Source organism: Sabethes cyaneus, chromosome 2 (assembly GCF_943734655.1).
Source record: "Sabethes cyaneus chromosome 2, idSabCyanKW18_F2, whole genome shotgun sequence".
Classification (NCBI taxonomy): Eukaryota; Metazoa; Arthropoda; class Insecta; order Diptera; family Culicidae; genus Sabethes; species Sabethes cyaneus.
In genome coordinates this window covers 205,711,576-205,724,619 of record NC_071354.1, presented here as the reverse complement: position 1 = coordinate 205,724,619, position 13,044 = coordinate 205,711,576, and the positions used below count along the sequence as shown (strand labels likewise).

Below are 13,044 nucleotides of genomic sequence, written 5' to 3'. Positions count from 1 at the left end.
TGACAATCTCTGTTCTCCGTTTAGCGCTTTTTATCCTCAGGATCTTGATCGACTGGCTCTTACTCGTCGGTATTTTGCCAAACTCTCCTTTGTGGCAATATTCAGATGGTTTTTATAAGCCATTCAGATATTTTTTCCAATTTTTGTCACTCCACCACTTATTGGTGTTCTTCATCAAACCAATCATTTTGTTTTCACCTATTAGTGCCTCTCCGTAGCGGTAGCGGCCTATTCAATGATCAAGCGTATTCTGCTTCAACCGTCTTCGAGGTTTGAAACACCTAGCTCTCTGAAAGAATTTATTATTTGCGTGCAGTTCTCAACGGATTGCGGGTCTTCGAGCTGTGTGATGTTCAGCCGCGGAAGACGGCTTTGACGCGTCTGATATACGGATGACAGTTTTGATGTTTTGTTTTGACGCGTTGTTAGAGAAGAACCGGCCTTCTATGAGAACGTGATCAATCTGCTTTATTGTACGTTGGTCAGATGGACATCTTCGCATAGGAAAAAGGTACTTCAGATCTCCAGGCCTCAGGAAGCTACGAAGTTTAGACAAGTTTGTATATGGGGTCCCATCACCGGTATATTTCTTCCTGAATATTTCTTCCCATCCGACCTGGGCGTTCGTATCTCCAACACGAAGATCAAGAAGATCTTGATGCCCGGTGGCGAGTAGCTTGTCGGACGTTGCCTCCAGCCTCACGTTAGAAGCTTCCTTCTCATCATCGGTTCAACCTTCGTGCGGACAGTGTACGTTGATGATGCTGTAATCGACGAAACGGTTTTTTATCCTCAGTAGATAAATTCTCTTGTTAATCTCTCTCAATCCACCACGCGATCCTGAATTCTACCCACTACACAGCGTTGCAGTGTTGTGTAGACACTACCAGTTCGTTGGTAGTGTCATCGCTTTGGTAAAACTGGGCCTTTCCGCCGTGGATCTTCCAAACCTTCTCTTCTTTGCGACAGATATCCTGCTACTGTTTCTCGTCAGCGGTTTATTACAAGGTAGTGATTTAGGACCGCTTTTATTTTGTATATACCTCACTAAAAACTTGCACGCGGCAATCGTCATTGCTTCGGCATTGGAAGTTATGTTATATGTTACCAATTAAATATGGAAACTATATGTCCAATAGTCTTAAAACTCTTTAAACTTGTGAGTATGACATCGAATCGAAAAATTGGTTCTTTAGGAATTAAAATTTCACTCATGAGATACCAAATTGTGGTATTTTGCGTAACATCAAAACACTAAGTTGCATGCAACTTCTATTCTCGCATTTTTTACTCTACGAGAAACAAGAACTGATTTTATTTTCTAAGTTTAAATCCTGCAAAAATCGTGCTCCAGATGATGCTTCAAACATTGTAGCTTAAATGTATGTTACCGTTTTTTCGTTCGTTTCTAAAAAATTTCTTTCTGAAAGACGAAAACTTGCGAAAACTTCTACTATCGATTTCTAAATTGCACGTTGACACATTCCAGCGTTACGGGACACAATTAGCGACCATTATTACCGTGTGAATCGCCTCCTGGTTCACCAATTTCTTGACAAATACCTTGTAAAATAATTGTTTAAAGAGTACTTTATCTCTCACTAGAATGCTAGGAATTTGATGAAACAGGAACCGATTTGTATAGTAGGGATAGTGTCCCGTAACGCTGGAATGGGTTCGTTGCACAAGACACGCCAGAAGGCATTTGCTGATCTGCAAGGCGATACCGAGAATCTTTTGAACATACGTCATAAGTTCTAGTGGCACATGCTCTCTAATTGCCAAACTTATCTACGATACCGAATAAAACCAATTTGATGCCCCTGACTGGTACTTTATTGAAACGATTTTGATCACATTGGGAATTTTGGTACCCATTATAGCCCCAATGAATCGAATTTCTGAACGATAATGCTCATTGCTTACATATCTAAAATTAAATGGCAATGTTTGATTTTTCGGTTCGACAAGTACCAAATCGCAAACCGATTTTTTGCTTGCGTCACAGACAGATGAAACAGCGAACCATTTTTTGTTTTTGATAAAAGTTATCCCTCAGCTTGTATCTTCTGTTAAAGAAAGTTTTGCGATTGTAGTTGTATTGATGAAAGCAAAACACATTTTTCCCATTAACCTACATTTTATTGCCAGGTACAAAAAGCATGCCTGCCTGAGGCACTTAGATTACAGCAGCAACGACAAAGTTTCCGGTTCTGCTGAAAGAGAGGATCTTAAGCGACAGCCTCTCAGCCTTCTGCTGACCGTAAAAAAGCAAGTCGCTTTCCGGGGGGGCTGCTCATGTGTAATGACTAACTTTCTGAAAAACTATGTTATAACAGCGGTGATGCACAGCTAGTGCATCTATTGAAGATGGTAGTTTGAGTTTGGAGATAGAACATAGTGGCATAAACTTTTTAATTTTAGAAACGCTAGGTAATGTTTTCATTTTCACTTTGCTAACAGGACAGGACGTTCCTCATGATATTGTTCCAGCAGAGGCGATCGGATTTATAGTATTTTTTTTTGTACTTGCAGTTAAAGACTACCACCAACGACCTTATACGGAGCAGTTGTTGAAGCACCCATTCATCAAGGAACAACCTACAGAAAGACAAGTGCGAATACAGCTGAAAGACCATATCGATAGGTAGGCTATTTAACTCAATCTTAAGATCTACTTTTTTAAACCCAAATCTTTTTGTAGGTGTAAGAAACGTAAGCAAGAAAAAGAACGAGATGACTACCGGTACTCTGGCTCGGAGAACGAGGAGGAGGAAGTACAGCCCGGGGAACCGTCCTCGATTATTCAAGCCCCTGGAGGTGACACTCTACGGCGGAACTTCCAGCAAATCCAGGAAGGTCGGACGATGCAGAATGCTGAACAACAACAGCCACCAAATGCGAACCGAAACCAGAAGCCACAGCAAGTAAGCAAATGATTTCTGTACTTTTCGGCTGCAAGCAAGCAATCTCAATGGCACAATCGATTTCAGCGAGACGACCGAAGTAAACAGCAACCGGTTGAGGAACCGGGACCTCCTTCACGGCCAGCTCTACCTCAGCGTCTGATAGTGGTTCCTGATCCACCGGCCAATGCCAATGCCAACCGGCCGCTGCCTCCAACACCTCGGTCGAGCAGCGGATCATCCTCACAACCACAGCAGCCATCATCCCAGCAGCAAACGCCCCAACAACCGCCACGGAACTCTCAAAACATTTTTAAACCAATGGTAAGTAGGGCCGTTGCTCGCTCTCCTGGCACTATACACCTCCGCTATGCTATAGCCTCCCACCATATCTAGGCCCAAGCTGTTCAAAATTGCGCTACCGTTCTTCTAATGCTTTTTATCATAATCAATGGAATCCGCGAAAACAAACTACTTATGGTTGAAACCCGCACTTTATTGACCTGTTTGTCACAATCTCTCATATCTGTTAGTGCGTTTTGTTCGTCGTCTATTCGTTGTTTAGCTCATGTTCTGTTGACGGTTCGAATCATTTGACGCGTTAACCAACCAACCTAGAGTAAGATTGATGTTTACACTGTTGATGTGTTTTCTGTCTAGTCTAGTCCAATTATAGCGTTCGTTTCTTTAACTTTCTTACTATTTTCTGTTCTATCGCTTATTCTATCAATAGTAGTAGATTTTGACGTTCAAAATCCGATGAAACTGATGAAAAAGCTCGCGCGTGCACGCAAAACAACGGTCAAGTTTCTTCATTTCAAGTTCCTTTGAATTCAGCGCAGGTCAAACACCACACAAACCAAACCAAAAGTAGATGGTACCGATAATGGTTTTGTACAGATTTTGTCTCCGTTTGAGTCCCCAACAAATTTCGTATAGCTTAAGTAGGTAGTTTTGTTTTCGAGCTTATCCGGAGTTTGAACAAAGATCGGTTTCGGTGAACAATTTGTTTTTTCTTTCTCTTTCTTTTTTATGTATCTGTGTTCGGTATTTTACTGTACAAAAACTCGAATATACCTGTAACAACGGAACATGATACGGTGAATGATGATGATGGAAACTCAACCAACCACAATCTGCAAAACATGGGACACACGCTGCCACCTACCAACAAAAAAAAACACGCAAATCGTTTTAAATACACTCTGTTAATAATCAACTATTATTATCATCACCGCCTCACCAACTACTACCACCTACTCTATCACCAAAACTAAATTTTGCACTCTGTTACGCTCCTGCATCGGGACATTGGTGACATCGCGTTGCTTCGAATTCGATTATATTACCTATCATTATGATTTGCTGTACATAAAAACCAATGTTGTCTATCCGATCGAATCATATTGTACAATGGCACGTTCGAATGTACCTAAATACCGTCCATCGTACGGTGTAATGGCGTGTGTCAAATCTGCTACTACTGTTACTACTACTACTATTACTACTACTTCTACTATTACACAAATGTAATGGCAGTTGCCACCACGACGACCCGAGGTAAGCTATTGTTTATCTGTATTCTTCTACTGTCATTCATCTTTTATTTGCTACTTTTTGTGAATGATTTTCCACCTATCCCAAGCGTCATATTTAGATGTTATCTCTTCAACTGAATCGTTACCTTGTTTGGAACAATCTAAAAGTAACCAAAGCTGAAAATTCAACTGAGTATGATAACATATTAAGCAATTTTCCTAGTTCCTAGTTGTTCTGATGCGAAAAATACTCCATTTCTCTCAAATTTAGTAAGAATCCAGAATTATGCGTTTTAACAAGGGGTAGTCTAACAAGTCTAGCTTTTGTTTGTATGGATTATAGTTTGGGTGCTTTGTCATTAAAGTCAAAAATAGTTTAGCATCCAAAACTGCAATCCAATGGAACGACGTATTATCATGAACCTTGTTGAATCTCATAATTCACAAAAAAAAATATTTTAAATTTACCGAAAGGTAATGCCTGCAGTTCGAGCACTCACAATCAGCTTTCTCTATTCTGCAAAAATAAATTTCCATCTCGATCGCCATTTATATTCCGCTGCACGTTCTTACCTTCCAAAGTAATGCTACGCTCTAGATACATTTGGGATATGCATCTTCTCCTTCTATCCCGTTCATTCACATACCTGTCGCCCGCGCCCTCCGCCCAGCGTTCATCATAATTCCCGTCGTGTTACACATAACAAGTAGCGAGAAATCAGCCATTTCATTCGTCGCGTCCGCAAACAGCAGCTGGTAGCCTTTCGTTTCGCAAGCCTTCTCCTGCGACAACCGTCTGTTGGTGCCTTTACCGAAATGCAGAGTTTTTCCATCACAACCAAGCAAATCGGACGGAGAAGGGTCAATTTGCTCGTGTTCCTCACTTAATCTTACCTTTCAAATAGAAAGATGTAAAAAAGGTGCTCCATATAGAACCTAGAGAGTATTTGTCATGTAAGGGACATTCCTTTACCATTTAGGATTGCTCGACTTTATCAAATCCACTTTCATGCTGAACTTCGTAAAATTCATGCATCCCCAATCTTCTTACCATGGAACCGACAGCATTTTCATTTTCCTGCAGCTGTTACGGCGCGAGAAATTTCTCACCATTTGCTAGTAGATACTACTCATCTTATCACCCCTGTGAAGCCTTGCAATTTTAATGAACCGATTGCTACTCATCCAGCTGTGTGGAACGAGCTCTCAGCTGGTGCTTAAACGATATCGTTCTTAATCTACCCGCTTCGGTATCATGATCCCTCTAAGAGATTTAATCAAGCGAGTTTGCAGCTTTATTATAATTTCAGTATTGCTTTCAATATTAATCAATGTATCCTTCTTACACTATATGTTGATGTTATGTAGTTTAAACAATCACCGCTACTAAAGTTCCTTTGTTGAGCGTCTTAGTAGAATCTGAAAATAGAGTAAGTTGCAAGTTTCCCATTTAGTTCTACTGTTTATTTATTATTTTGACAGGTATGCGTTGCGCTTCCGATTTGCAGGCTTCATCTTATCAGGGTAAAGTTCGAACTAGGCACTGATAGAGCCTGCAGGTTGGAGGCGAAATGCGTGCCTGTACAATAATAAATAATCAGTAAAATCAAATGGAAAAGTTTCATCATTCTCTGCCAACACTGCTACTCCAACAGATTACAGGTACAAACTTGCGTCCAATAACCGCTTGATCTTTTGAGTATTTTTCTCCTAATTTGAAACGTGCTTGTTCTTTTAAAAACTTCCTGCCTGATAACCCCCTGTTAATCATTATGAAGTCCATAATAATGAGCTGTGTACTTGGAGCGTAAACTCGCTGTAATAGAATCACATTTTCCTAATCGGTTCACTTTTGTCCGCCCTCAACACACACACACTTGCCCCGCCCCTGTTCAACGAAAACCCGTTCGTTCACGACACACTGAAAATACACCCACGACCATCACGAACCTTCCCCCACCACCACCACCACCCGAACCCCTTCACCAACACGCGATTCCAACTCCTACCCACGTGCATAGGATTTGGACATGTTAGCAGCACAACTAAATGAATTGGGCGTCTCCCAACAGTCTCAGCAGCAAGCACAGCCGGAAGCGCCGCCACGGAATAACCGGCAACAGCAGCAGCAACAACAGCAACAGCAGCAGTCCAGCAGTACCAGTGCCAGCAGTGGTAAGCCGCCCGTGACCGCCGTCGCCGCCAACGGCAACAACAATGGCAGCAGCAGTGGCGGCGGTCTCGGCAATAACAATAACAACAATCACCACCACGCCCAACCGATTAACCCGCTGGATCCGATCGAAAGTTCCGATTCCGATTCGGAACCGGAAGAACCGAACGATCGGGCGCGCAACGACGGCACGCTGCTGGCCAGCGATCCGCCGAAGCCACTGTAAGTATACGGGCTTTCTGTTACGATTATGATATCTTTATTTTTGTTCATGCTGGTCCAGCGACTTGCATCGCTAATGAAACGCTAGAATATCTGTCATCTGTTCGTTTTGATAAATTAATTGTAGATCATATCGTTCCCATCAGCTTGCCGAAACAGTCAAGTGTCCCACAATACGGTTCTACTAGTGTGAAGTCGCCGTTTTAGGCAGCTAGTGAGAACGTATTTAGTGTTGATATATTGAAAAAAAACTACGATATAATAGCATTTTACAACCCTGCTTCCCAGCAGCATTAAAAATACGTTTAACAAAAAATCTGAAGGGTTGTGTTCCAGATACGATCGTGAGTTGGCCTAAAACTGCATTAGGCGGGTCTTTGCCATGAAACCTTTGGCTTTAGTTTGAAATAATTCTATATCAAGCGTACGTTTGACCGCACTGACTATTATCAAAAAACAAGATTGTCGTTCAGATGCCGTTTAATTCCGTTCCGTGCCGACCGAACATGTTCTCTCTTGTCTGCTCACTTATTTTTGAGCTGCGACTGCAACCGTTAAGGCACGAAAAGTGGTTCACATTAGCCAGTCCGTGAGTGCATGTGTCGTCTGTCTGAAGCGTTATGTTGCTAACAAAAATCGCGATTGAAAGTGAAGCTTGTACATTTCGAAACGACAACATTTAAGTCAGATTACCACTGGTGGGGCCCAAGCTTAGATTGAATAGGAAATTTGAACTAAACAGCACGAAAATCGAGCAGCAAATGAATGACGATAACGACTGTGGCTTTCTTTTTATGCCATTTCAGTAGTCTTTACATGTCAAGAATGTGGGACAACACAAGTGCTATAAGTTTCTTCTTCTTTTTCGTAAATCAGCCACACGCTTGGTGTATGTAATGGGTCGTCCGTGTCTGGAAACCAGGGCTATGATACGGAAAGTGATTAGGGAAATTTGACCTAGAAAGTTATGAATCGAACGGTATGCGAACCATAAGCATGTCATAAGCAAACACGATCCATACTTCATATTTCAAGTGTTTAAAAGAATTATATCCGCAAGCACTCAAATTTTTCACACGAGATGAATCTTACATTTTTTGCCTATAAATGTACACCTATTTAGGCATGTAAAATATTTCGGAACTTACATTTGTTAGTGAAACAATTCTTCATTTATTTGAAAAAAATAGTGAAAAATAGTGGCTTTCTTACACTATCTTTTCGTCGATAATGAAGTGGCATTCCACAAATATCGATCTGAAATTAAAAAAAAGAAAACTTTTCCGGTTTTTTCTTTAATGTCAGATTTAATTTGTTTTGCACTAAGACGCTCCAAAAAACTTCAGACAAATATCAATGTCGGTCTTACTTGGCATTGCAAATTATTTTTAAACTTTTGTTTCTCCCTGTGATAGCCAATCAATTTGAACTTTTTGCTGCTTGGAAAGACGAGCTGAATACCAAAAGATAGCACAAGATTATTTTTCTTCACAACAATGCTCCTTCACATACGGCAAGTTAAGAAATAGTACCACCCATGGCTTGCTGACCAGACTGTCATCGTGTTTAAAATTCCGAGCTTAGAAATCCTGGAAAATTTACTTCTACAAAACTTGCATAATTTCCATATCCGTGTATGGAAAGTCGAAAAACCACTTTACTTTGCGAAAGCCGGTTCAGGCTCCCTGGTTCATCGCGTAAATTTTTTAGAGATTATTGCGTACTCGTGGGACACATGACATAGAAGGCATAAGAGAGATATTTAGTCAAAGCCAAAATCCAATTAAGCGCTATCGATACTCATTTTCAAAATAACAAACATTGAGCCCATTCGTCACGCTGTCATTACTAACCATGTCATCTTTTTGTGTCTACATTCCTCTCTCTCCTTTTTACTATTTTTCGTTTGCGTCACTCTACACACATAAAAAAATCCGTTCTTTTCTTTTTGCAACTGTTTTTCTATTGTTTCGAAAAACAAATCATTACCACCGCTGTCACCACCACCTCCTGCCAACCATTTCCGATTGGACTTCTGTTTTGCTCCCTGCCTGTTCTGTCTGGTCCTTCTGTTCTGTTCTTTTTTGGTTTCATTACGTTCAGTCCCGAATTCTCCTATAGGCCTGGCGGATTGGGGGTACTCTCCGAGACGGATCCACCTTCGACCACCACACCCGGAGGAAGCAACAACAGCGTCCTGTCGCCTCCAGGCAGCGGAAGCGGCGGAGGTGGACCCCCGAACAGACCACTTCCGCCGACACCGGACGATGACGATGCACAGGGCGATCGAACGCTGATCAAACGGGTAAGTTTGGCTTTACATCCCAACTGAAAACAGTAAAAAACTTGCAACCGCAGCATACAATTATGGCCTTTGCGACCATTTTACGACATCGCATTTCACAGTTTTTATGTTCATGTTTTTTTTATTATTCTCTAGTTCCAGTTAGTATCCGTTTTTTGAATTCCACTCACTCATTTGCTCTCTTCGTTCTGTCATTTTTCACATCATACCAACAGACAACACGCTCTCTCCTTTCACAGACTCCGCCCACTACCGTACAAACACTACCTCCTTCGCGAACACTGTTGGCGAATCTTTAAAAGTGGATTTTCTCTGTTTCTCTTTCTCTCTTTTCTTTTCTCTTAAATATCTCCTGCTCCCAGATTTTTAATGTAAAGTGGAAAAATTTCGAGATCCAAAACGTAATAAAAACCACAGTTACTCTTACTATTTTTAGTTGTTACTCTTTTTAGACTCTCTGTCTCTTTCTCGCTCGAAAGCTCACAAGATGGAGCAGTTTTTGATTAGTATTTTCCGCCTTATTTTTGTTTTCTACCTAAAGTCACTTTATGGTATTATTAATACACTGCATTTGTAAAATAAGAAAGGTTTACCACAGCTGCTGGTGCTATTCTTTGGATCAATAATTTTTAGTTATACAGCATTCCACACAAAAGCCCCTATTTCTCGTTTGTATTTTGTTTGGTACTCTTTTTCCTATTCTACATAGAAAATTATGAATGAAGTTTTGTTGGCATTTTGTTGACGGTAAATTGTATTTTTTTTACTCTCCCGGTAGATAGAAGTTTGAGGTTAGGATTCATGGTGGTTTAGTTACTTCTCGTACCGATGTTGATTCGATATTCCCTATCCATCCATACGCTGCTTCCCGAAAGTTCATTCAGTAGTGAGGTTATGGTTAGCTTTAGATTCAGCCTTGCTTACCAATTGTACTCTAATGACTAGTTTAAAGGGAATTTTATCCTTTGAGACAAAAATTGAAAAACTTAACCTCACTGTTGAATTATTGTTTCCTGTTGTTGTCACCTTTGTTAACAATCATTTTGACCAGATAGTCCCCAACTGTTAAATCCGTAATCGAAGCTACCAAAACGCATCTCTAAGATTGGGTACAAAAAAAACTACTAAACAAATAAATAACATACAAAAAAGTAATCGCTATCATCTGTTCTTGTTAATTGCGTTAATTTGCATTTGAAAACATAAGCAGCTACCGTTTTTTATACGAAACCAAACTTGCTGTTACTGACACTTAATACAGCCTCTATAAACATCTGTCTGTTTCACCATACTGTTGGAGAAGGTATCCGTTCCGGAAACGACGCACACACATACACATGAATGCAATCGAAACGGTATGCCTGCGTGTACAAAACGAAGCAAAACTTTTGTCTTTTCAGATCTGTGTACAAGAACTACTTTGTGGTACAAATGGTAGTGGTTTGTAATAATTTTCTGTTTGCTACCCAGTTTTGTTATTGTTGATTCAGCTATTGCTTGCCTACAGTTCGAAATAAAGTTCGTAATTTGCTCCTCTTTTACTACGGTACAGTTATCACTTGTAGTTACATACAACGGACCTTTGAGATAAATTTGAAGTTTGATCGAAAAGTTGACCCATTACCCTACTTGTGACATTCCCTGTCGTATTTATAATGTAATTCTCATTAGCTCATTGTTCATGTCGAAAATGCAATAAAACTAGAACAATTCTGAACCTCCACCGTCAATACAGAACTACGACAATAAGTCGACTTCATCAATTGGGACAACGGCATCATCGGCCTCAACAGGATCCACTCCGTCGGAAAGTGAGGAAGCCGTCCTGTTAAGGGATTGGGATTTTGAACGATTCTTCCCATCCAATGAACGGCCCCGACCACAGCAACGTCATTCCATGTCGGACAAGTCTTCCTCCTCGTCGCCGGCAGAATCCAGCAGCCGATTGAACGGCTTTGACAAATTCCGCAAGGAACGCGAAAATAGTAAAGTTTCGAATCTTGCCTTCGCCGAGAAGCGAAAGGTTGAGGAAATGAACAACAAGATTCGACTGGAGGAGCGAGTGAAAAGTGAAATCTTTGCAAGGCAATACCAAAAACAACAATCTCCCGGAAAATCTAGTCCTGGTTCGTCCACTAGCCAACAGAATCCACCACAACCGCAACCGCAGTTCCTTAAGCAATCTCACAAACGTCAGGACTCTGACTCTAAACTTTCTCTTAATTTCGTACGAGGCTTTCGCCGAGAAAACTCTGACTTCTTTCCACTGTCCAAGCGTCACTCGGCTATTTTGGGTGATCAAAACGCACCTAGCAGTAGCAACGGAAGTGCCAAACAAATGTCGACCAGTGCAGTCCAGCAACAGCAACGATCCAGTGCCATTTTCTCCCGTAACCGTACTAAGGGTGAACCAATTCTTATCGATTTTACCGTAACGAAACGTGCCGACGGAGAAGTTATAAGGTCAAGTACCCCACCGAAAACTTCGGTTGCAAACGGTTCGCAACAATCCAGCGCTGCTCCGGTCCGGCAGGCTACTCCACAAGCACGCAACCTGGACTTCCTGCGACCTCGTCGGGAGAAAACCGAATCGGTGATTTTTGTGCGTAATTCGCCAACGCGACAGCAACTGTTTGATAGTCAGGTAAACCCACACAGATTGTCTCCTTGTTCACACACACAAACAATCCCACATACTATCTAAAAGTCAGCCCGCTCCTAATGATACGAGACAAACGAAAGCAAACGCGCCTTCCTATCGAGTGCCAAGGACAATATATCTACCAGATAACGACGCTCATAGCTATCCCCGTTCCTTCTAGGCTTTTTCCGCAGGCACTTCCGCAATCCCACATGAATAAAAGTTCTCAAAATTGACGTACCAAAGAGACCGGTTTAATGCTAGTAACTACACAAACAAAGTAGAAATAGCTGCCTTTGCTAATGGTCATTTCATAGTTCATTTTTTTCACGTGTGGCTAACGACCAACAGAAACAGAATAAATAAATCCCACCGCAAATTCATAGCACCATTTCCTTATCCCACGAAAAAAGTTTCCACTGTTTCCTTGTTTTAACACCGTTTTAGTACATATTCATTAAAAAATAAGTTACTCTTACCCATTGGATGGATCTGAGCATGAATCGTAATCAGTCTGAATTCCTTCGATTGTCTTTGATAAATCGCCATTATTTTCAAGGCGACTTCCAACGCCACTAGAGAGGGCTAACGACCGGTCAAATTTCCCATCTAATCCAGAACCATTTTTCACAGTCACTCGTAGCTCGTGCCATATTACATACATATGTGTGCTTTCGGAATAGCCAATGTTTGTGTCTCATCGCTCTGTTTGCTCGTGCGTGTGTGTGATGTATGTGTAATTACTGTTTGTTACTAAGTTTAGTGCATCGACAACTAAAAAAAACTGCATTTGTGTGTCTAATATAAACTTTCGAAAAGGTGATCAAACTAAATGAGCATTCAATGCTATTTGTTGTTTCTATCTGTTTAATTTGAGAAAAAATGGCAGTTACATCTGTACTTGCTCCCACATAAAAGTGTAAATAACTAAATATATTGATCTGACCCATGATTCGGAGAGTCTTTTACGTAAAAGATGATCATGAATTGAGTAAACTTTTATTCCTTCTACGCGTACAATGTAGCACACAGAGCTTTACAAGTAGTAAAGACTGTATCTTGTCAGCGTCCCGTTAAAATAAAGTTTTCTTTCAGTAGTCAAATACAATAGGCGGGGATGTCATATTTTAGTTAAGCTGAGTCTAAACAAGTGTCGGGTGTATTTTGCCAGTCTACATATGATTTAAAGGTTATGTAATATCTGCCTCTCATATAGGCTTAAGAGACCTTTAGATTCGAATTCGGTATTAATTGATTCG

At 40.9% G+C, this 13,044-nt stretch overlaps 1 protein-coding gene across 11 annotated transcripts in view; it reads left to right on the top strand.

Moving 5' to 3' along the window:
- The window catches only part of LOC128738562 (serine/threonine-protein kinase mig-15), a 123,831-nt gene that overhangs the window by 95,629 nt on the left and 15,158 nt on the right, over positions 1-13,044 (top strand). For 9 of the 11 annotated variants that reach the window (XM_053833796.1, XM_053833794.1, XM_053833791.1 and 6 more), the window contains 7 exons: positions 2,536-2,647; positions 2,705-2,927; positions 2,994-3,230; positions 4,446-4,466; positions 6,517-6,839; positions 8,961-9,144; positions 10,880-11,788. In XM_053833796.1, the coding sequence (XP_053689771.1) occupies positions 2,536-2,647; positions 2,705-2,927; positions 2,994-3,230; positions 4,446-4,466; positions 6,517-6,839; positions 8,961-9,144; positions 10,880-11,788 (2,009 nt within the window). The remainder of the gene's footprint in view (positions 1-2,535; positions 2,648-2,704; positions 2,928-2,993; positions 3,231-4,445; positions 4,467-6,516; positions 6,840-8,960; positions 9,145-10,879; positions 11,789-13,044) is intronic. The other 2 variants (XM_053833797.1, XM_053833799.1) reach the window with 2 other exon arrangements.